Consider the following 22175-nt stretch of genomic DNA (forward strand, 5'->3'; position numbering starts at 1 on the left):
CCCGTGCTGTCAACCTGTCCATCAGAAATGATCATCCTTGCTACACAGAGGGACTGAAATTGCATGCAAAGGTAGAACTCAGAAAACCAGAGCTGATGTTACTTCGTACCCTGGGACAAATTTGTTTTGAGACAAGTGTGCCAAGTATTTGTTGGTTCGCGTGTTGTTTTACTGCTAAGATGGAGTTCGTCTTGACACACTCCGAAAACCTTTTTGCCAAGTTTATCTTATGGGGGTTTGCCGATGAAGTAAAAAAAAAAAAAAAAAAAAAAAAAAAAAAGCATTGAGCGTGTGTGAACTTTTCATCTTTGAAATGTGGGTTTCATCATCGTCCTGGCCAGGAACAGGAGCGGGGTTTGGCCCAAACAGTAGTAATCATGTCAATATAATAACATCTATCACGTATGGAGGACCTCTCTCCTGCCGCACCGTGGGGTTTGTGAATGTTACAGGTACCATCTTAGTCTCCCCATTGTTACAACCCTAGGAAGTCTCTATCAATATTCTCTGTGAAGGACTCTGAGGATCAGAGAGGTTAAGTAATCTGCCCAAGGTCACACAGTAACTCAGTCCTTTAGAACTCTAGCTTTTAAAATAGTATCTACTTGGGTATATTTTTTTTGGGGGGGGAGGGGAGCTCTGGACAAAGCTTTGCCTCTCTCTTTGTTTTCATTTCAGGGACAGGAGTGAGCATGGGAGATCGGGGTATGCCATCCTGAGGGACCCCCCCACCCCAGCCCTCCTGGCAGGGTTCAGAGCCAGGTGGATGCTGGATTTGACATCCCGGCTCATTGTCCCTCTCTGGGCCTCAGACTTTGCTCATATAGAAGATGGAAATCATATCACTCCTGCTTCTTCTCCGGGCACGTTGAGGATTAGATTCAATGCCCAGCTTCTATAAGCATTCCCTGCCCCTCTGAATCAGGTCATGGGGTGTAGAGAAACGGTGCAGGATATTCCAAGCTAGGTGGTACTGGAGGGGAAACTGAGTCACTCCTGTACTGGCCCAGTGGGCGGAGCTTGGGGGTGGGGGTGGGGGTGGGGTGAGACCATTCAGGAGTGAGGACCCCCGCTCTCATTATCCGGGGGAGTCCAGGCACAACCCTGAGACCTGCGAATTGGAATTGTCTTTCTGCCCGGCCCTCTCTAATCCCAAAGCTGATGGCAGGGTGGCATAAGGAAGGAAGAAGGGCTTGTGTCCCAGGCAGGGTCGTTAGAGCAAAGTCCCGGGTTCCACCCTCACACGGGACCCACGTGGCCCCTCCCTCAGTCCCTTCCCACCGACTGGGGGCTGGTTTCAGGCTGCAAGTCCCCGGGCTGTCACTTCCCCTCTGGGGGCCTCCCGGGTTTCCCCTTGAAGCCAAATTATTATTACAAAAGCCGATTCAACCCGTTTGGGAGTTGAAAGGCGCCTTTAATATGTTGTGCGTAGAAGTAATAAAGTACAAGGGGCGGTGGGAAGCTTTGAAGTCGCAGAAGGACGGACCGAGTCCCCTTCACCCATGGCAGTGCAAGTTGCCTGCCTGTAAGGTAATGGTGGTAGTGATAATAGCCATAAATGAGTGTAATGCGATTAGATGTCAGAATGGAGGTAAACAGGACCCCGGACAGAGCCAGCCACTCGAGAGGCGCGCAGGAAAAGGCAGCTGGAAAGCAGGTGCCGGCCCTCTCCGTGCAAGGCAGGGAGGAAGGGGAAACTGAGGCCCGGCGCCCCCCGCGCGGCGCGGCGCACCAGCCAGCGCGCCCCCGCCCCGCCCCGGCGCCTACTGTGTGCGGCGGGCAGCGGCCGGGCCGGGTCAGGCTGTTCTCAGCGCTCGTCCCCTCCTCCCCCTCCCCCGTCCCCCGCCGGACCTCTCCCACGACCGGGGAGGAAGTGCGAGAAACGGACAGAGAAAAGTTGGGTCGGGCCAGCGCCGCCGCGCTCCCCATCGCCGCCCCTGCGGGGCCACGCAGACCCTGGCGCGGGCGGCCCGCGGGACCCAGGCGTCCGGGGCCCGGCGCCCGTGCAGCCCCGCGGCCCGCCGCCGGGTGGGGGAGCTCGGAGAGCCGGGAAAACAACCGCCCAGCCCGCCCCTCGCCAACCCCTTCCCCCGCTACGCCCCTGGCGCGGCGGGCGGAGGCGACTCTTTTATATAATCGCGGGCGGGCAGGTTGGCTGCTTCATTTAGGGACCCGGGAGCCCGGCGGACCCGCGGCGTCCCCGGAAAGCCCGCGCCCGGGTCCCCTCCGCCGCTGCGCAGAGCGCGGCCTCGGGAGGGCCGGCGCCCGGCCCGGGTCCCCGCGCGCTCGCCCCCCGCGCCCCCGCCCCCGCCGCCCGCGCCGCCGCGCCCCACGCCCGCGCCGGTCCTCGCAGTGCGCACAGCCCTCCCCGCCCCCGCTGCCATCCTGCCACGCCCCGGGCGTCGGGGGCACAGCCCGCGCCCCCCCGCGCCCGCCCCTGCGCAGAGGCTGGGGGCCTGTTTATCTGGAGGCCCCCACCCCCCCTCCACCCCGGGGGGCCCGCTCCCCCCGCGCCCCGGGGAGCTCTGGGGCCAGATAAGCTGGCAAGCTGGCACGGCGCCGCGCAGCGGGGCGGAGAGGTCAGAGGAGGGGGGGCGCGCCGGGGGCGGGCTGGACCCCCCCCCAACTTGACAAAACCTAATAACAGCCCGGTCTCCCCGGCGCGGCGGGCGAAGCCCCACGGGAGGGCAGAGACGTGGCAAGAGGGGACCTGCCGAGCCTGTTCTGGCCTCCGAGGCCGGGTGGGGGGGGCGGGCTGGGCGTGGGGGGGGGCCGGCGGCTGCGGCACCTTTAAGACAAGGGAGGACCCCTCTTGCCCTCGGAGAAACCAGGAAGGGAGTCGCGAGCATCATACGGGGCTTTGGCTGTACTGTACAGTTACTGTAGGGCAGTGACGCCGCCGCCGCCGCCGGAGCGAGGGAGCGACGAGGGGAGAGCGCGAGAGGCGGAGAGCCGGAGACGCGGACCCCGGAGGCGAGCGGCCGAGGAGCCCAGTCCCAACTCCGGGCCCCGGCCCCTCGCGCCCCGGCCCGGCCCGGCCCCGGCCCGGCCGCGCGAGGTAAGTCAGCGCCCGGCGCGGCCCCCCGCGCGGGGTGCAGGGCGGGGACGGGCCGGGGGCGCTGCGCCCACCTCTGCCCTCTCGGGGAGGGGGATACGGGGAGCCGCCGACGTTCCGCAAGTTTCTGAGGAGGGGGTGGCTGGCAGCTGCCCGGAGGCTGGAGGTGCCCTGGATCCCGGGCGCGGGGAGGGGGCGCCGCCCGGGGAGGGGGGGTTGGGGGCGAAGTGCATGGGCTTGTGCCCCGGCCTCCCCCCCCCCACTCGAGTGCACGGCTTTTCGGGGATCCCAGGCGCGCGGGGAGCGGGGGAGGGGAAGCGGGGCCGCATTGAGGGTGGGGGAAACCGGCGTGGGGAGATAGGGGGGCGCGTCGCGTGCTAAGTTTGCAGCGAGGCGCTGGGGGTGCTCTCGCCCCCCGGGGGCCTATTCGGTGCTGCGTGCATACGTTGGAGTTGGCCAGGATTGAGCTCCATGGGGGATGGGGGGGAGGGGGCTGAAAAAACAGGGAGGGGGGCTTTGCAAAGGAGGGGGAAGGGGTGGAGTGTCCCGGTGGGCGGGCGCGGCCGCGGGGGCTTCTGGACGTCGTAGTCCCCCCGCCGCTTGCGGCCGGCAGGTGGCAGGCGGCTCGGACTACAAGTCCCAGGGTGCCTCGCGCCGGCGGCCCGCCGCGGTCCGCGGGTAGGGGCGGTGCGGAGGAGGGGCGGTGAGCGGCGGGCCCGCGGGCCAATGGGCGCGGAGCGATCGCGCGGCGCGGCGCGGGGGCGGGCCGAGCCGGCCCGGGGGCGGGGCCTGAAGCCGGGCTCCCCTCGCCGGGGGCCGGTGGCGGTCCCCGGCTTCCGGCTGCGCGGCCCGCGGGCCGGCCCCCTCCCCGCCCCGGGGCCCCTCCCCGCCTGGTTGTGTAACCGTCCCCAGCCCCCCTCCCCTCGGCCCCCCGCCCCGGGGGGGGTCACCCACCCGGCGCTCCCCGGGGAGGGCGGCGGCCCGAGCGGCCGCGCGGCGCAAGCGAGCCCGGGGATGCGCGGCCTAGTGCAGGCCGGGCCCGGGCGTGGGGGAGGCGGGCGGGCGGACCCAGATCCGGGGTAATTTGCATCGCCCTCCCCCCAGCCCGGGTGGGGATTGGCCGCCGGCGGCGGGGGGTGGCGCGGGGCCAGGCTCACTGCCGCCTCCCGGCCCCTCGGAGGGAGCCAGCCCAGCCGCAGCCGCCGCCACCGCCGCCGCCGGGGCCGGGCCCCCTCGCCGCTGCCCCGGGAAGGAGGTAGGAGCCCCCCGCGCGGGCGGCGCGGCGGGGGCCCGCGGGCCGGGCGGGGGCCGCGCGCCGCGGCCGGGGCGGGGGAGGGGGCCGCTTCCTGCCCCCGCCCGGGCCTGACTCAGCCCTGGGTGGGGGGACCGGCCTGGCCCCTTGCCCCGCCCGCGCGGCCAGGCGGCTCCGGCCCCCGGGGAGGGGGCGGGGAGCACCCCAGTCCTCCCGCCCGCGCCCCCAAAGCGCGTGACCCCGTCTCCTGCGGCCCGGACCCCCCTCCTTCCCCTTGACGCCACCACCACGTGCGAACCCTGAGCCCCGGCAGAGGAGGGGGTGAGCTGGTGGGATCCGGCCCCCCCCCCCCGCTCTTCCTCCCTCCCTGGCTTGGGAACCAGCCCCCTCCCCCTGCCGCAGGCCTGGGAACCCGGCAGGGGCCTGAGCCGGGCGCCGGGGCCGGTGCACCCCCAGGCGCAGGCCTTTGCGGGTTCTGGGAGGCTCTGCCCGCGCTGGCTGGCTGCGGGGGAGCTCGGCGGACCGCAGCGAGAGACTGCTGTCCAACCAGGCTGGGGCACCCAGTGGGCGCCCACTAAATGTTTGGGGAATGCAGCCAGCGGTGGAGTGAGCGGCAGGGGGAGGCAGACAACTCCTCTGTCTCCCCCTAGCCGGGCGGCGGAAGTGAGAGGGCTGCTGGTGCCCCTTCCCCGGGCGTGCCCACCTGGTTCACCCATGGGTGGCAGGCTTGGTTTACTCTCCCCCCGCTCCCTGCCAGCTGCCTCCGGGAGCAGGGCCGGCTGGAGAGGGCATCCGGGATTCCATGTCAGCCCCCCCCCCCAACAACACGGCCAGGGCGTAACCCTGAGTGTGCCGCTCCCACACTGGGGGGGCCTCCGCAGGACCAGCCGATCACTTCCTATTGGCAGAGCTGGTCTTGGGAGAGGGCCGGGGCGCCCAGGCCGGGCCCTGCTGCGGCCCGATGGAGGGCTGCAGGCCGCGGGTTATCTTCCCCTCTGGGGGCCACCCCCCCGCCCCCGGCGAGGCCCCTGGAGCACACCGGGCCTGGCACTTGTCGGCTGGGCTCGGGGCTCTGTTTACCGCCAGCCATCGCTGTGGAGACGGGAGCCTAGGGGAAGGGGGGGCAGGAGCCGGTGACTGGAGGAGCGAAGCCCTGGGATCCGCATGCCTAATGAAGGAAAGAGGAGCCAACGGGGACACTGAAATTTTAATTCGTGGGTCACTTTGGGGGGGTATTTATTATTCAGTTCTGATTGGCTGCGTGGTGACCAGTCAGCACCCTGGCCCGGGCCGGGAGCCACGAAACTCTCAGCACAGGCAGGCCTTAGGAGAAGCAGCACTAGGGTGGCCGCAGGAAGCCCAAGCACCCTCTTCTCCGCGGGGGATACTGAGGCCTGGCATTGCTCAGCCTCCGTCCGGCGGGGCAGGGTCCCGGGGCAGTAGCAAGGGCCTGTGTTTGCTTTTTTTTCCCCTTGCTTTCTCTTCCTTGGGGCCCCCTGACCCGCGGCTGGTCCAGGCCAGTGGCAGCCCCCGATGCCCCCTTTGCCCTGCGAGGGAGCCCAGCGGGGGGCTTGCGGCAACCCTCCGAGCGGGTGCCCAGCACGTGCCGGTGCTGGGCGGGGGAGACCGAGGCCTGGGGGGACGCAGAGAGCAGCCCAAGGTCACCTAGCTGGAGCTGGGTCTGACCATCGTGGTCCTGCCTCTCGGCTCAGGATGAGGCCCGGGTGTCCTTCCTCTCTGCTGAGGGACGGCAACCCACCGTCTTCCAGAGAGCCTGGGGGTTGAGAGCGGGCACCTGTAGGCCAAGGGGAGCTTTCCTGGGGCTCCTGAAACCCTTTGCCCAAAGAGGCCAGGGAGGCTCAGAGAGGGCCAGCAAGGTGCCCAAGGTCACACAGCACCGGCCGCGTGCGCTCGCCTCCCAGCCTTCTGTGGCAGGCACTTTTATGGCTTGCCAGTGCCTTTCCCACCCCCCTCCGCGCCACAGTCCCGCACCTTGGCCCCTGGAGACGGGCAGGGCTCTGGGTTTTATGACCCATTTTACCCAAGATGACCGAGGTCACCTCGCAAAAGCCACGTCTCAGGGCCAGCCCCTGTGCAGCAGAGCTGGCCCGACGTCTGCCGGGGTTCCGACTGACGGCCCCCTGGCTATTGCATGACTTCGGACAAGCCCCTGGGCCTTTGGGGGTCTGGGTGTCCCCCTAGGTAAATTGGGGCTTATAGGGTCCCCGGTGGGTGGTGCCTGCAGATCCACCTGTGTTCTCGTTCCTTCCCCCTGCTCTTGGACGGAGCACCTGGGTCAGCTCGGGGCACAACCAGGATTCTGCGGGAGTATGTGGCCGGTCGAGCCACTTGAGACACGCGGCACCCCCCACCTGTCACCTGGCGCTCCAGGCACCTGAAGGAGCATAAACCGCCCTGCAACAGCCCTGGGCGGTGGGGCCAGAGGAACAGGCTTGGGTGGGGGCCAGTGTGGTCCAGTCGCGGCCCGGCCCTCACCTCCACCTGGGGTTTACCTGGGGAGGTCACTACCCCTCTGTCAACCTGTCTTGCTGCCAGCCCGAATCTGTGGTCCTGAGGGTTTAGCCCGGGGTTCCCCAGGAGCCTGTGCAGGGTCCCTGGCGTGCGGGGTCAGGGCCCGGGCGAACCCCTCCTGCATCCCTCTCCTGGTGACCAGGGGTCAGCCGACTCCAGTCCTGCCCCAGGCTCCCTGTGTGACCTCAGGCAAACCTCTCCCTTCCCTGGGCTATCACAAGGCAGCTCTGAGGGGGCGTGGGAATAAGCTGTCCTCGGCCCCAAGGCCCCCCCGGGGTAGGGGGTTTAGTGCCTTGCTGGTGCCTGGGGGCAGCGTGGAGGAGGGGGCACGGAGCCACAGTACAGAGCCAGGGGGCTTGTGTTCCCGGTCAGCTCTGCGGTGTGACCCTGGGCCAGTCACTTCCCTGCTCTGAGCTTCACTTTCCTGACCCATAAGGTGGGGCAATGACAGACCCCGTGAGGCTTGATGTGGAGATGGTCATGATCAGCCCCTGGACCCCGACCCCCAGCCTGTTGAGGAGCAGCCCTTGCCCTCGGGCCCCAAGGCCTGAGTCAGGAGCACCAAAGCGGGAAAGATGCCCTGCGGAGAATCCGGCGCTTGTGAGGAGCGTGGCCAAAGGACCAGCCCCTCCATCTGTCCCCCCAGCAGGCTGTGAACGGCCACTCAGTGGAAGTGTCCCCACCCACGCCTTTCTGGTTTAACTGGAAAACAAGGTCCCGTCCCACCTCCCGTCAGGATGTGTTTGATGGCGGGTTTGCGGGCACAGGACACGAGCTTCCCGTGTCTGGGGCTCCCAGGCTGAGCCCTCCACCTGCCCGGGCTGGGGGCGGGGCGGGGGCGGAGCGGTGCAGGTACCTCCCGGTAACTAGCAGGCCTGGGGGAGGGAGGGAGAGGTCTGGAGGTAGAGGGGAGTACAGCTTCTGGAGGCCACGCAGGCCTCTCCTGGGCATTTCGTACCAGCAGGTGCAGCCCGAGCAAGGGTGGGATAGGCAGTGACGGGATTCTGGGATTCTGCGAAGCCTGGCTTTGCTTACTCCGGGTGATGGGAAGCTCATTCCTTCTAACTCACCACGAATGGCTTCGGTCTTCCCGGGGCTTCCTCTTGGAACCCGGTACTGGGGTCAGGGCTGTCACTTCCTGAGCCGTGCCGGCTTGAGCGTGGGAATAGGGCGAGCGTCAGCCCCACCCGTGAGTGGGGGGTCAGGTGGGGTCCCCTTGACCTCCTCGGCGCCCCTCCCCCCGCACACACTTCCCACTGGGCCCGCAGCCTTCCTGCCTCTGGCCCTTTAAGGGCTGGGCAGGAAGCCCCTCCCCATTTAGGGCAATAAATGGACACAGAAAATGGCCGAGGGCCCGTGTGCTGGTGCCGGCCTGCAGGGAGGCCCAGGAGGACAGGCGGGCGGCAGCCGGGCCACGCCGGGCCGCTGGTGCCCCCCACTCCCTAATCGGGACACTGCATTCCTGTCCCATTAAACCCCAGCCCGGGGACCGGGCCAGGCAGGGATTGGCACCAGGTCGGGGCGGGGTTACCCGTTGGGACCAACCTTGCAACACAGGCCGCTGGCCTGGGAGGGGGTGGGGGCGGCTGGGCGTGGGCCTGGCAGCCGCACCTGGGCACCAGCCTTGCTGGGCGACCTTGGGCCGGCCACCCGCCCTCTCTGGGCCCGGTTTTCCCCGCCAGGTGACGGCTCCTCTGCCCTGGCTTCCACCTGCCCCCCACGCCCCCTCTCCCTTGACACACAGTAGGTGGGGACGGGCCGACTCCTGCACTAAGGCTCAGAGGTCAAGGTCAAGGCCGCCCATCCACGAGGGGAGGGTCACTAAACAGCCTCACTGGGCCTCTGGGGCCCGGGCCCGGCACACAGTAGGTCCTCAGGCAGCGCCCAGTGGGCGAGAGCGGGCCCCGGAGCCACTGTCCTGCCCCCCGAGGCCAGTGAGGCACCGAGCCATGCCTCCCGCCCCGGGTCCAGCGCGTGGCAGCGGGAGAGCGGGGACTCGGGCCCCGGCTGCTGTGCGTGGCACACAGTAGGTGCTAGAGGTCCCTCTGGTTTCCCGGCATCCTCTCCGTGGGTGGGGGACGGAGGGCGCTAACGCCGCATCAGCTGCCCCCCAGCACTCCCCCGGGAAGGCCTCGGGTGCCAGTTACCTGCCCACCTGGTGCTGGCAGCCCCCTCTCCTTCCCGAGGAGGGCGGGGAGGGGGAGGAGGCCGCCCCAGCCTCACCTTGCGCCTGACCTTGGGAAGCCCGGTGGAGGCAGCCTCCTTCCCTGTCCCTCTCCCGGGCGCCCACCTCCAGGCCTCGGCAGGGTGGCCATTCCCCGGGCTCAGGATGCCCCTCCCACAGGCCCGGGGTCCCTCCCAGGTGACACCTGCTACTCCTGGGACCCGGGGAAGGTGCTCCCGACCTCACCCCGAGGCCCCGGCGCTTGAGCGGCAGCAGCTCAGGCCCGAGGGTCAGCCCCAGCCCGGCCGCCCGTCTGCTGTGTGACCTTGCCCGGGTGTCCTCACTGCTCTGAGCCTCTCCTCGTCTGCGGAGCCCAGGGCTTAGGGCTTCCAGCAGGAGGGATGAAGTAAAGGTGCCCAGTTAGTTCCTGAACCGTCCAGGGCACAGGGGAGGCCCCCAGGAGGGTGGAAACCGACCAGCCTGGGTAACTGCCGCCTGGGAAAAAGTGCAGCAAACGACCCTGGGGTAGATGGGAGGTGGGACCGGAGCCCGCCAGCCGGGTGGGCGGGGCCGGGTGTGGGCGCTCCAGCGCCTTGCTCTGTGGTCTTCGGTTCATCCGGTTTGCTGTGCCCCTACTGTGCGCCCGCAGCAGTGGGGGGGCGGGGACACAGAGGGAAGGGGTGCCCCACCTCTAGCCCGGGAGGAGCCTGCTGAGGCCTGCCCCTCGGCCGCCGAGTCAGCACCCAGCACCCCGGAAATCCCACGGAGGCGAGCGCGGGGGCGGAGCTCTGATGAAAGACGGCCCGGTGGGTGTGGGCCCGAGCCCTGGGGACCCTGGCCGCCCTGGGTGGGGACCCGGCCGGCGTGGGGGTGGGGCTTTCTGGAAGAGAGACGTTTGACTGGATCGTCGTCACCCAGGAAACCGCGTGGTGTGGGGGCACCTACTGGGTGCCGGAGCGCAGGAAGCCACGGGCTCCCCTGGTGCAGGAGATGCGGTGGCGCACAGTGGGTGCTCAGCACACGCCCGCGTTTGCCGCGGGGAGCCCGCCTGACCCTCCGAGGGGGCTCAGCTGTCTTCCTCTGGCGTCCGGCTCGGCCTTCTGCCTCCTCGTTGGAGGGAGGGCCCCGGAGGCCGGGTGGGGGCAGCGGCCAGGGCGTGGCGGGCAGGTGGCCTGTGTTCCTGGAGAGAGGGTGTGGGCCAGGTGTCTGCAGAGTTTAGTCTCCAGGGTGAGGGATGAGGGGAGATGGGAGGCCAGATCCTGAGGGTCGGGCTGGCCGGGCCCTGGCTGGGATCCCAGGTGTGTTCTCTTTTGGTGGGGGTCGCGCTGCTGGCCCGGGGGTTTCTTTGGCTGGCATCGGTCTTCCCAGGCCTGGCCCTTTGGGGGACGATCCCTGACTGTTACGTAGGGAAGGAGTAGCTCTGGGACCCGGTGCAGCAGGCTCCGCAGCCGCTGGAGACCCTGACCTGGGCTCTGTCCAGTGCCCCGCGCCCGGTCCGAGGCCCACGCTTGCTGCTCCCCAGCCGGGTGGCTTCCAGCGGCCTAGGGCCTGGGCATCTTCGCACACGAAGTAGGGCTGTGCCAGCCCCTTGCCCGGCGGGCCCAGTGCCCGTGGGAAGACGGGGGTGGAGCGGCCGTGGAGGGGGCTGGTGAATCATCTGAACCATTTCGGGGCCCCTGGAGACATCCCAGGGCCCGAGGGGACGCTGGGCCACCTGGGGGGGCCATCTTGAGGCATCGGTGGCCTGGATCAGAAGGGGGTGAGGAGGGCCGAGGCCAGTCTGATCCGGAGCCCATCTGCCCACTCGCTCCCTGGGGCCTGGGGCCAGACAGCAGATGGTGGCAGGGGGTGGAAGCCGCCAGAGGGGCTCCTCCGAGGCTGAGCCTCATATGGGGTCAGCCCCCCGTCCTCCTGCTCCCAGCAGCCACCTCTGAGCCTCCCCCACCCCCACCACGCGCTGGCGGAACAGAGGGGGGAACCGAGCAGCTGGTGTGGTCAGCGGGAAAGAGGGCGGGCCGCAGAGAGGCGTCCTGGGAAGTGTAGTGCCTGCCTGAGCGGCCACACAAAGGCGTCTGTGTCAACCCAGGGCCTGGACCCTGTTCCCAGGGCGGCCCAGGGTTGGGACGGTCCTGCCCTGGCCTTGGGTCCTGGCCGGACCAACCCCGGGGTCCCGTGCCAGGCTGGCCCACTCCCGGCGGCGACGGGGATCTGGGTCCCAGCTGCGTCGGGCGGCTCCGCTTGGGAGGCTCAGGCTCCTGAGGTCCCTGGGGGGCCAAGGAAGGCACATTTTCGCGCCTCTCCCGGGACAGGTCCAGGGGCACTGTCCCCGAGAGCTGACCAGTTAGAGGAATGTGGGTTGTGTTGGGTGGCTTGGGGCAGCCGGGGGCTCCCCAGAGAGGGTGGAGGGGTGGGGACAGGAGCCAGAGGGTTGCACAAGCGCCCGAGTGGGTGGATGAGTCACAGCCCAGGGGAAGGCGGAAAAAAGGAATGGGGGAGAGAGGGGCAGGACCGAGTGGGCCGCCCCCCCCACGGCCAGCTCTTCCAAAGGTCTCTGTCCACTTGACAGATGGGGAGACTGAGGCCCTGGGCTGGGCAGCAGTGGCCAGTGTGGCCAAGAGTTGGGGAGGGGCTGGGTGGGCGTGAGGCGGATGGGAAGCCGTGGCCCCCTGCTCCTCCTTTGGGGGTTCAGTCTGGGTGGGCAGGGAAAAGGAGCGCCAGGCACTTTGCTGCTGCTCGCCGCCAGGCCAGACCCACGTCCCGGGGGTCCTGGGGGCTCCACGGGGCAGGAGGGGTGGTGGTGCCGCCGCTGGCTCCCCCTCCAGGGCACGCCCACAGCCTGCTGACCCCGGCCTGGTCTCCGGGTCTCGGCCGCTCCCTTTCCCTCTGCCCCAGAGCCCCTCGAGGACCGGGCCTCGCTGGGAGGCAGGAGCGAGGGGCGGGGAGGCCAGGGGCGGGGGGGGGGGGCGGTTGGCGCTGACCCTCAGGTCCTACACCCTGTTGGGCTGCAGCTGCGGGGCCGCGGGCACCGCTCTCCCTGCTGGTCCTGGTCTCCCGCCTCCACGGCGGAGACGGGGTGCCCGCGGGCTGCTGGGGGCTCGGGCCTGACGGCGCACAGGGGGTGCCTTGCGTCACGGCCTCCGGGAGGGGGTGCGGGCAGAAGCCAGTGCTCAGGTTCCTTAGGAAGCGAGTCGAGCGAGGCCTGGCCCGAGCACCTGCGTGGGCTCCGGTACCGCCTCCCACCGTCCCTTGCACGGCCCGGGTGGAGGGGAGGGTGCCCGGTCCGTGAGAGGCGGGACCTGCTGGGGAGGGCTTCCCTCCGGGCCGCCGCCCGGCCCCGCAGCCTCACGAGCACCCCCCCCCCCCCCCCCCCGCCCCGGCGCTGCAGGTCTCGGCGCGGAAGATGGCCGGCGGCGTGGACGGCCCCATCGGGATCCCGTTCCCTGACCACAGCAGCGACATCCTGAGCGGGCTCAACGAGCAGCGGACGCAGGGCCTGCTGTGCGACGTGGTGATCCTGGTGGAGGGCCGCGAGTTCCCCACGCACCGCTCCGTGCTGGCGGCCTGCAGCCAGTACTTCAAGAAGCTGTTCACGTCGGGCGCCGTGGTGGACCAGCAGAACGTGTACGAGATCGACTTCGTCAGCGCCGAGGCGCTCACGGCCCTCATGGACTTCGCCTACACGGCCACGCTCACCGTCAGCACGGCCAACGTGGGCGACATCCTGAGCGCCGCCCGCCTGCTCGAGATCCCCGCCGTGAGCCACGTGTGCGCCGACCTCCTCGACCGGCAGATCCTGGCGGCCGACGCGGGCGCCGACGCCGGGCAGCTGGACCTCGTGGATCAGACCGACCAGCGGAACCTGCTCCGGGCCAAGGAGTACCTCGAGTTCTTCCAGAGCAACCCCATGAACAGCCTGCCCCCCGCCGCCGCCGCCGCCTTCCCCTGGTCCGCCTTCGGCGCGTCCGACGACGACCTGGACGCCACCAAGGAGGCCGTGGCCGCGGCCGTGGCCGCCGGCGACTGCAACGGCTTGGACTTCTACGGGCCGGGACCGCCGGCCTGATCGGCCCTCGGCCGGGGACGGGGACGAGGGCGACAGCAACCCGGGTCTGTGGCCGGAGCGGGACGAGGACGCCCCTGCCGGGGGCCTCTTCCCGCCCCCCGTGGCCCCGCCGGCCGCAGCCACGCAGAACGGCCACTACGGCCGGGCCGGGGAGGAGGAGGCGGCCTCGCTGTCCGAGGCGGCCCCCGAGCCAGGCGACTCTCCGGGCTTCCTCTCGGGCGCGGCCGAGGACGGGGACGGGGACGGGCCCGACGCGGACGGGCTGGCGGCCAGCACGCTGCTGCAGCAGATGATGTCGTCGGTGGGCCGGGCGGGGGCGGCGGCGGCGGGGGACAGCGACGAGGAGTCGCGGGCGGACGACAAGGGCGTCGTGGACTACTACCTGAAGTATTTCAGCGGCGCCCACGACGGGGATGTGTACCCGGCCTGGTCGCAGAAGGTGGAAAAGAAGATCCGGGCCAAGGCTTTCCAGAAGTGCCCCATCTGCGAGAAGGTCATCCAGGGCGCCGGCAAGCTGCCGCGGCACATCCGGACCCACACCGGGGAGAAGCCGTACGAGTGCAACATCTGCAAGGTCCGCTTCACCAGGTGAGCCGGCGGGGCTGCGGCGGGGCGGCGGGTGTCGGGGGGCGGCCGGGGGCAGCGGGGGGCAGAGGGGGAGCCACGGGCAGGGGGGTGGCCAGGTCGTGGGCTGAGACCGCAGCCACGTGTGCACCCCCCACCCACCCACCCCGCACATGTAGGACCCACGCGGGAAAAATGCTGCGTCCTCCGTTTCGGGACCCTGCCTGCCCAGCCCCCCTGGGGAGCAGCCTTCGGGTGGGGGGAGCGTGCAGGCTGCGGGCCCGACCCCGGGAGGCGGGAGGGAAGGGCCCAGCGAGAGTCGCTCGTCTTTTCCCCGGGGGGTTCTTGTCGTGGGGCCTGGAGTGGGTGTTTGCCTGGGGAGAGGGTGGCTGCCCCGTAGGGCTCAGGGCGCTGTGCTCTCTCCTGGAGGCCGCCGCGGGCCCCGGGGACTCGCTCTACGGGCCGTTTGTGGAGCACCTGCTGGGGGCCGGGGCCCTGTTCTAGGCACCAGGGACCCAGAAGGGGGGAGATGCGCTCGCATCCCCGTGGGGGGCGATGGGGCATGCGGGAGATAAAACCACAGCACTGATAACGAGTCGGCAGGGGCAAAGGGAGCAGAGGACAGGGGCGCGGCGGCAGGGGAATGGCAGAGTGAACGGCCGCTGCAAAGGCCCTGAGGCCAGTAGAGCGCGGAGGGTCGCCGCAGCCCGCGGAGCCACTGGGCAGGAGGAATTGGAGGCCAGGCTGGGGGAATCTGTGATCGGATCTTCAGAGTCCAGGGCTGGCTGGCCGGGCCTCGTGGGCCAGCCCAGTGGGGGTGGGGGGCTGGCGTGCAGGGGCCTGGCCAGGCTGGGTGACTCAGCATCACCCCCTACCCCCACCCGCCCTGGGGTTCCCCCAGCCACGCCCACCCAAGCTGAAGAAAGAGGCCATTGTCCCGGCTTCCCGGCCCTGCCCCGTGGGGACAGGACCTAGGGGCTGACCCCTGGCCCCCTCCCCAGCCGGCCAGGAGGAGAGGCTGTGGCCCAGACCACAGGGCCCAGGAGCCCTAGCAGGGGCAAAGGCTGCCCTGGGGACATAGGCAGTCTGGTCAGTGGCCCAGCTCCCATCTGCAGGTGAGGTTGGGGTGCTGGCGGTCTTGGGGCCACCCTCTTCCTCCACGCAGGAGTCCTCGGGGCTGTGGGTCTGGGAGGGCCAGCCTGGTGGAGGCCCAGCAAGCCAGGGTCTAGAGAGGGGCAGGCTGAGCAGAGGCCCGGACCCCCCCCCAGCACCCCTAACCACAGTCTGGGGTTCCTTCTGACCTGGTGTCCTTATGGTCCCCCTGCTCTGACCCGGGCTGATCCTGTTTACCAGTCAGGGAGACTGAGGCACGGGGAGGGCCACTGGGCTGGGCCTCTTCCCCGTGCACCCACCTGGCTCCACTTTGCCCCCAACCCAGGGGCCCCAGCCCCCACGCCTTCCTCCAGGCCAGGGAGCCCAGGGGCCCCTCTGAGTCACACTAGAGAGTTGAGTAAGCGGGGCCTGTGGCAGCCGGGGCTATAATTACCCGGACAGGGCTTAGGGTGACGAAACAGGCTGCTTCCACCCCCACCCCAGCACCGTGCGGCCCCTGGCCCGCTGTGCAGCTTGGGGCAGGGCACTTGCCCTCTCTGAGCCTCACCTGGGGAGATCTCTGCACGGTGCTGAGTCCCCGCTGTGCCCGCCGGACCTGCCCCCCTGCTGGACGAGCACGTTAGTGCCCTCGGAGGGGTGCAGGGAGGGCGCTCCTGGCAGTCGCATCCCCTCGCTGCCGACTGACCCGCTCAGTCCAGGGAACGATGAGTTCACTGCGGCCTGAGTTCTGTTGACTCACGTGGGAGTAATAAGGCTGGAGGACGAGCAGGGGTGTGGCCGCCGAGGGCGGCCTTGGCCCTCAGAGCAGTAGGGGCCACAAAAGGGTTAGAGCAAGTAAGGACAGCAGCTCTGTGGGTGATGCCGGAGGGAGGGACCCGGGGCTAGAAGAGCCTGGGGAGACCAAACCTTTGCCTGAGGGCCGGGAAAGGCTTCCTGGAGGAGGAGGGCATTTGAGATGGGGCTTTGAAGGATGAATAGGAGTTTGCCAGGCCTGGCACTGACCAGGCTGGTGTGTGTGGGAAGTGAGCGGCCCGGGGTGGCTCAGACGTGGGACGCAAGAAGCTGCAGCGAGGAATGAGTCAGACGCTGCCGGGGCTCCAGTGACCGGGTCTCTGCCCTGCCCCGTGGGTCCAGGCAGGAGTCCTCTCCCCGTGACTACAGACCCAACACGGTGCCACAAAGCACCCCGCGGGGCACTTGTTGATTTTGCACTTTCTGATAGCCACGTTTTTAAAAAAGTACAAGGAACACGTGAAAATAACGTGAATCACGTGAGTTATAGCCTTTGTGTTAACGGTTAACGCGTAACTAGTGCGTGTATTTCCCGTCACGCTAAGTGAATGGGGGTTCTGGGGTCTGGGTGCCTCCTGCGCTCCTGGCGCCTCAGGTGGGGCGTGCCACGTGTCAGGGCCCGGGGGCCACGTGTGAGCACGCGCTGCCGGATGGGACAGAGCAGCACCTGTGCCGTGGTCGCCTGAGGCCCATAGGCAGAGCTGGGGTGACAGAGCCAGGACCTGCTGTTCCCTGTGGGGCAGGATGGGCGGGGAGGGGGTCCTGGGGTCACCCAGACCCTGCTGTCTTGGGGCTCATGGTCCAGTCCGGAGGACAGATGAGGAACTAGGAACTCGGTTCGCCAAGGAGCATCAGGCGGTGGTGGCAGGAGGGCCATGGGGCGGGGGTGGCTGTCGCGGGTGGGAGGGCTCTCTGAGGAAGTGACAGTTGAGCTGGGATTCAGATGTGAGGATCTGGGAAGAAAGTGCTCTGGGCGGCGGCGGGAACAGCCTGTGCAAAGGCCCTGAGGTAGGCGTGTGCTTAGCGAGCTGCGGGGACAGCCAGGAAGCCGGTGCAGCCAGAGCAGAGAGGGGCACAGGTGCTGTGGCCTTGGCAGGGACGGGGGCCAGGGGGTGGAGGCCGGCCCCTCGGTGTTAGGAACCAGGGACCTCGGTGTTAGGAACCGCCCCGCGTTACCACACAGCCCGGCACCCCAACTCGTGCCCGGTCGTATTTCGCGGCGCCTGGAGCGGGTCCGGGGATGCTCCTCGCAGACGCTCCGTGACCTTCCTCCTCCGATGGAGGCGCCGTGGGCCCCGCGCTCCCCTGCCCCCCGGTGCCCCAGGGCGGGGTCGCTCCCGGGGCGGCGCCCGCTGACCCTCGCCCCGTCCGCAGGCAGGACAAGCTGAAAGTGCACATGAGGAAGCACACGGGCGAGAAGCCGTACCTGTGCCAGCAGTGCGGGGCGGCCTTCGCGCACAACTACGACCTGAAGAACCACATGCGCGTGCACACCGGCCTGCGCCCCTACCAGTGCGACAGCTGCTGCAAGACCTTCGTCCGCTCCGACCACCTGCACAGACACCTCAAGAAGGACGGCTGCAACGGCGTCCCCTCGCGCCGCGGCCGCAAGCCCCGCGTGCGGGGCGGGGGGCTCGGGGGGCCCGACCCGTCCCCCTCCCCGGGCGCCGCCGCCCCACCCGGCGCCCCGGCCCCGCCCGGCTCCCCCGACGCCCCGCGCAACGGCCGGGAGAAGCACTTTAAGGACGAGGAGGAGGACGAGGAGGAGGCCCCCGACGGCCTGAGCAGGGTGAATGTAGCGGGCGCCGGCGGAGGGGGGGGCGATGGGGGCGCCGGGGCCCCCGCCGAGGGCAGCTTCGCGGCCGGACTTGCCTGAAAACCAAAAAGAGAAAACAGAAACCCGAGAGAGAGAGAGAGAGACAGAGAGAGAGAGAGAGAGAGAGAGAGAGAGAATCACCCACCACCCCCCCAAAAACACAAAAAAAGGAAATCTATCTATATACAGATATCTATATCTATATATATATATACAGATATATATATATGAAGCGTCACAGAATCTAGGGTAGTGCTTTTCTCAGAGTTTTCTCCTTCATGATGTTCTCTCCCTCCACGGGGACCCTCGCCCCCGCTCCGGCTCCCCGTCCCCCCCACCCCGTCGATGGCTTTCGGGGCTCGGTTTGGGGTTTTTGTGGGACACAGGGATTCGGACGCCCCCGCCCCCCGGGACAACCCTGGCGCAGCGTCCGGGGTCCCCTCTGAGGCCTGGTCAGGGCCCCGGGCCCCAGGTGGGGGTGAGGGTGGCCGCGGGGGGCGCTGGGGAGCGGGGCGGGCTTTTGTTTTCATCCCCTCGCTGGTTTCTACGAGTCTTTCAGACAGGACCTTAAATGATCTCTGTCCACTGTGAGTGGACGTTAAAATGCACCCCGTCCCCACCCCCACCCTCCTTCCTCAGGGCACTTACTAAGTGGGGGTCCCCCCCCACCGATCTCCCCGACGGCCTCCCCGCCTCCCGTTCCTGCCTGTGGTCCTCTGTGTCTCCTGGCCGCTGTGACACAAATCTATTTATTTCCAGGCCTGGAGAGAGGGGAGCTGGGGGGGGGGGGTCGCCACGGCGGCTCCAGGGGGCTCCCGCCGCCTCCCTTCACGGCACTTACACCCCGGCGGGCCCCCCACCCCGACCCCACCCCGGACCGCCGCTCAGGGCGCCCCGCCACCCCGGCTGCGCTCCCCGACCCAGGCCGCCCAGACCCCACGAGATGTTTGGAGATTCAAAACTGTTTTGTCTTCACCGCCCGCCCGCCCCCAGCCCTCTCCCGAGTTTTTAAAGCACTTTTTAGATTTTTTTTTCCTCCTTAAAAAAAAAAAAAAAAACAAAATTTATATATAGATATATATAGATATATATATATAAAATATACTTTCCTCAGAGGAGCAGGCGACAGTGTGGGGTGGACGAGCCCAGAGCAGAGGGAGCCCAGGGTCTCACGGTGGCAGGGAGGAGGGGAGAGAGTCCAGAAGTTCCAGTGTCACAAAAGCAATAAAAACAAGATTTTACAAAACGAAAGGAAAAAACAAAAAAAAAACAAAAAACAAACAAAAAAAAAAGGAAAAAAAAAAGACAACCAACCACAAATAGAAGTCTTGGCACTTTGTAACAGAACGGGTACTACACTTTATCTTAATTCTTAATTTAAAAACATGTTTACAAGTTGCAACCAACTTCTATGAAAAGTCGAAAAGACAAAAAAAAAAACAAAAATAAAAGAGAGAGAGCGAGCGAGAGAGAGCGAGCGAGCGAGAGAGCAAATTCCTAAAAGTCAATTTATTTTTGTACAAAATAATAAAAAAAAAAACCCACCACAGATGCAGAATCCACTTCTGTTCCCCGAGGTGAGGCGGGGTCAGGAAGGCACGGGCTCCTCTCTCGGGGCTTCGCCGCGGGGGGCTTGCCTTGCAGGCAGGACCGCGGGGTTTTTGTGTTTCTGCCGTGTCCCCCCCCCACCCCCACCCCGTCCCCTTTTTGGTTCTGATTCGGAGAAGTCTCATCACCCGCCAGCCATACGATGGCCGCCCGTGTCCGCGGGGACCCTCCTTACTGACTCCCCAGCTCAGGGACGGACCGAGAGAGGGCTGGCCTTCCGACCAGCCGGAGCAACCCCCCCACTTTGGGGCTCCCCCTCAGCATGGCTGCCCCCCCCCCCCCGCCGCCGTGGCCGCCAAGGAGCCGCCATCTAGGACATGCCATCCCCGTCGAGGTGGGTGACGGGGCCCCACCTCCAGGGCCTTACATCCCCCAGGCACCCCTCTTTTTATTCAAAGGCACTGACTGTAATCTGGGGGCCGGCACCCGCCTCCCCCAGCCTCTGGCCCCCCAAAAGGCCCGGTATCGACCGAGCCACAGGCCACGGACGGGGGCCAGGGCTGGGGGGACCGTGTCGCCAGAGGCCAGGGCACCCTCACCCCGACGCCCTCTCGCATATGCAATGCCTAGCGTGGGACCCTGTAAATAGACGCTCTGCCAAGCCGAGACCCTCCCCCATCAAAGCCCAAGGTGAGGGGTGCCCCTGCCCCCCCTCCAGCTGCTGGTCCATCTCCCCGCACCCCTTGGCTCTGTGACAGACCCCGTCTTCTCGTCTTTTCTTTCTTTCTTTTTTTTTTTTTTAAAGGGAAGCTTTTTAAGAAGGCAACTTTCATCATTGTTTCTACAGGATAGTTTTCGTGCCCCACCCCACCCCCCGGGCCCATCAGCCCCCCAAATGTCTCAGGACCCCCCCTCCTGAGGGGGGTGGCAGGGGAGCCCAGGGCCAGGTGGCCTCGCTCTTTCGGAGAACCATCTGTGGAGGCCAAGCAGGGAGCTCAAGCGCCCAGGCCAGGGACCCCCGCCCCCACCCCGGCCAAGAGGTTCCCTGAGGGCGCGGCCCTCTCCCCCTGCCCTACCCCATACACCCCCCTCGCAATAAAACCAACTGAAAAATCACAGCTGTCGTCCTGGCCAGTGGGGGCGACTGGATTGGGGGATCGAGGCCTCTGGGACTATGGCGGGGGAAGGGCTGAACCCCCCCGCCGAGCACACTTTTAACACAGACTTCCTCGGGAATTGCACTAAACCCCTGCCCCTAGCTCTGAGCTCAGCTTCTGACAGCCCTGCCCACCCACTCCGCCTTAACCCCTCTCCTGCTGCCCGCCAGCCCGTCCTAGGGGCCGCAGCGTCTGCATGGGCCCAGCGCCGGGACCCCAGCCCCCCAACTCTGCGCAATCACATACTGTATATAGACGTGAATCGATTTTATTTTTATTCTTTAAATTAAGGTCGTGATAAAGTGTTGCCAAAGATACTGCTGAATTCTCGCGTTTCAGGAAACAAACAAACAAAAAAAAAATATTTGAGGGGGAACGTGCTGACTGGTCAGAAAGGACACAGCAAAACGTTTTTTTGTTTGGTTGTTTGGGGTTTTTTTTGTGTTTTCTTTTTTTGGGGTGTTTTTTTTTTTTTTAAACTGCCTGGTACAAAAAAAAAAAAAAGAAAAGAAAAACAAAGCGAAATTGTTATTTCCATCATCTTGGTGAAGTTGCGTGGATGTGTGTTGTGCGCGCGTGTGCAAGAGTGAGGTCCCGGCCTGGGGTTCCGGGTGGGGGCTCCGGGGGAGGGGGCACTCCGGGGGCAGCCCCCACCCAGAGCCGTCCACCGGCCTGCGGGACCTGGGAGAGAGAGAGGTGAACACCCTTGCTACTGCTCCCTGCCTAGCCTCCCCCACCCCAACCCTGCCCCCGCCTTTTGAGATTAAGAAAAAAAAAAAAAGGCAAAAAAACAAAAAACAAAAAAAAAAAACCTTAAAACCCAGTGAATGTAAAGTGCCGGAGCAGGCCTAGCCTGGCGCGGGTGTGGGCCTGCGCCCAGCCGGGCTCCAGCAGGCCGAACCAAAGTCTGCCCGCCTTGGGTGGCTTGCCCGGGAGACCCCATGTGGCATCTCATCCCGTTTCCGTTTGTATATGGCTGTCCCTTTGCTTCCTTCTGGGGAGGGGGGGGCCCCCAGCCCCTTCCAGGGCCTTCTGGGGAGTCTTTGCCTGAGACCCATCGACCGTGGCGGGAGTGCGGGAGGGGCAGTGTCGGACAAGTGGCACGCGGTGGTCCCACTGAGGCAGGGGCTGGGGCCGGGGTGGGGGTGGGGGGGCGGCCCCCCCGAGGACCAAGGCAGTCCAGGCAGCCAGGATTGTAGGAGGCCAGACAGAGTGAAAGGAAAAGCAAGACAAAAAATTTAAAACCCATAAAAAAAAAAAAAAAAAAAAAAAAAAGCAAAAATCCTATTTTTTGAGAAAGAAAGATATTTATATTTGCAGTTTTATTTTAAAAAGTTATTTAAGCTGAGGAAGCAGCCTTCCTGGAGGGGCGGCTGGCGCAGGACGGGTCCGGGCCTGGGGGCTCAGGCGCCCCGGGAGCCATAACCTCAGAGTTAAGACTAGCTCGTACTAAATACTTAGATTTACACGGGGGGTGGGCGGGCAGGGCCAGGAGCTGGAGGGGGCCCGGGAGACCCCCGTCCCGGAGCCGGGGCTGCCTGGAGGCCGCGGCCAGGGGTCCTCATACCCAGGTTCCCCCCTGCCCCTCCCAGGCCCAGATACGAGGTGCCTTGGACTTTGGGGGGGCCGGGCCGGTGAAGGGGGGCAGGGGCGGCGCCCGGGGGCACAGAGCACAGAGCAGACATTCCATAGACTGTATCTGAGAGTCTTTATAAAAGTGTGGGAGATTAAAAAAAAAATCAATTGATAAAAATGCACTTTTTGGGGGTGGGGGGGAGAAGCTTTAAAAGTAATAAAAACAAAAACAAAAAGACAAAAGATGAAAAACCAGACAAAAAAATCATTTTTCTTGTACATAAAAAACCACTAAACGCAGCCTGTTACGAACGCTGCTGCCTCATTTGCCTGATTTTGACGTTCCTTGTGTTTTGTTGGGGGGGGAGGCTGGGGGCGGGGACGGAGGGCCTCGGGCCCCTTCACCGAGGGGCGCCCCTCATGCACCCACGACCGCGGGCCCCCCCTGCTCAGCCTGACCCTGCCCGCCGGGGGCCTGGGCCCTGGGGAGCGCCAGCACCGGCAGGCCTGGGGCCCCTGCAGAGGAGGTGACCCACATGCCCGG

At 66.5% G+C, this 22175-nt stretch overlaps 1 protein-coding gene across 1 annotated transcript; it reads left to right on the top strand.

Moving 5' to 3' along the window:
* The first annotated feature begins 4091 nt into the window (after nt 1-4091).
* On the top strand, nt 4092-21943 carry ZBTB7A (zinc finger and BTB domain containing 7A). Its single transcript, XM_035702942.2, is given in 4 exon segments — nt 4092-4310; nt 12389-13063; nt 13065-13654; nt 16910-21943. Coding segments are annotated over 3 exon segments (1752 nt in total). The 5' UTR covers nt 4092-4310; nt 12389-12403; the 3' UTR covers nt 17412-21943.
* The last annotated feature ends 232 nt before the right edge of the window (nt 21944-22175 follow it).

Source organism: Canis lupus, chromosome 20, assembly GCF_003254725.2.
Source record: "Canis lupus dingo isolate Sandy chromosome 20, ASM325472v2, whole genome shotgun sequence".
Classification (NCBI taxonomy): domain Eukaryota; kingdom Metazoa; phylum Chordata; class Mammalia; order Carnivora; family Canidae; genus Canis; species Canis lupus.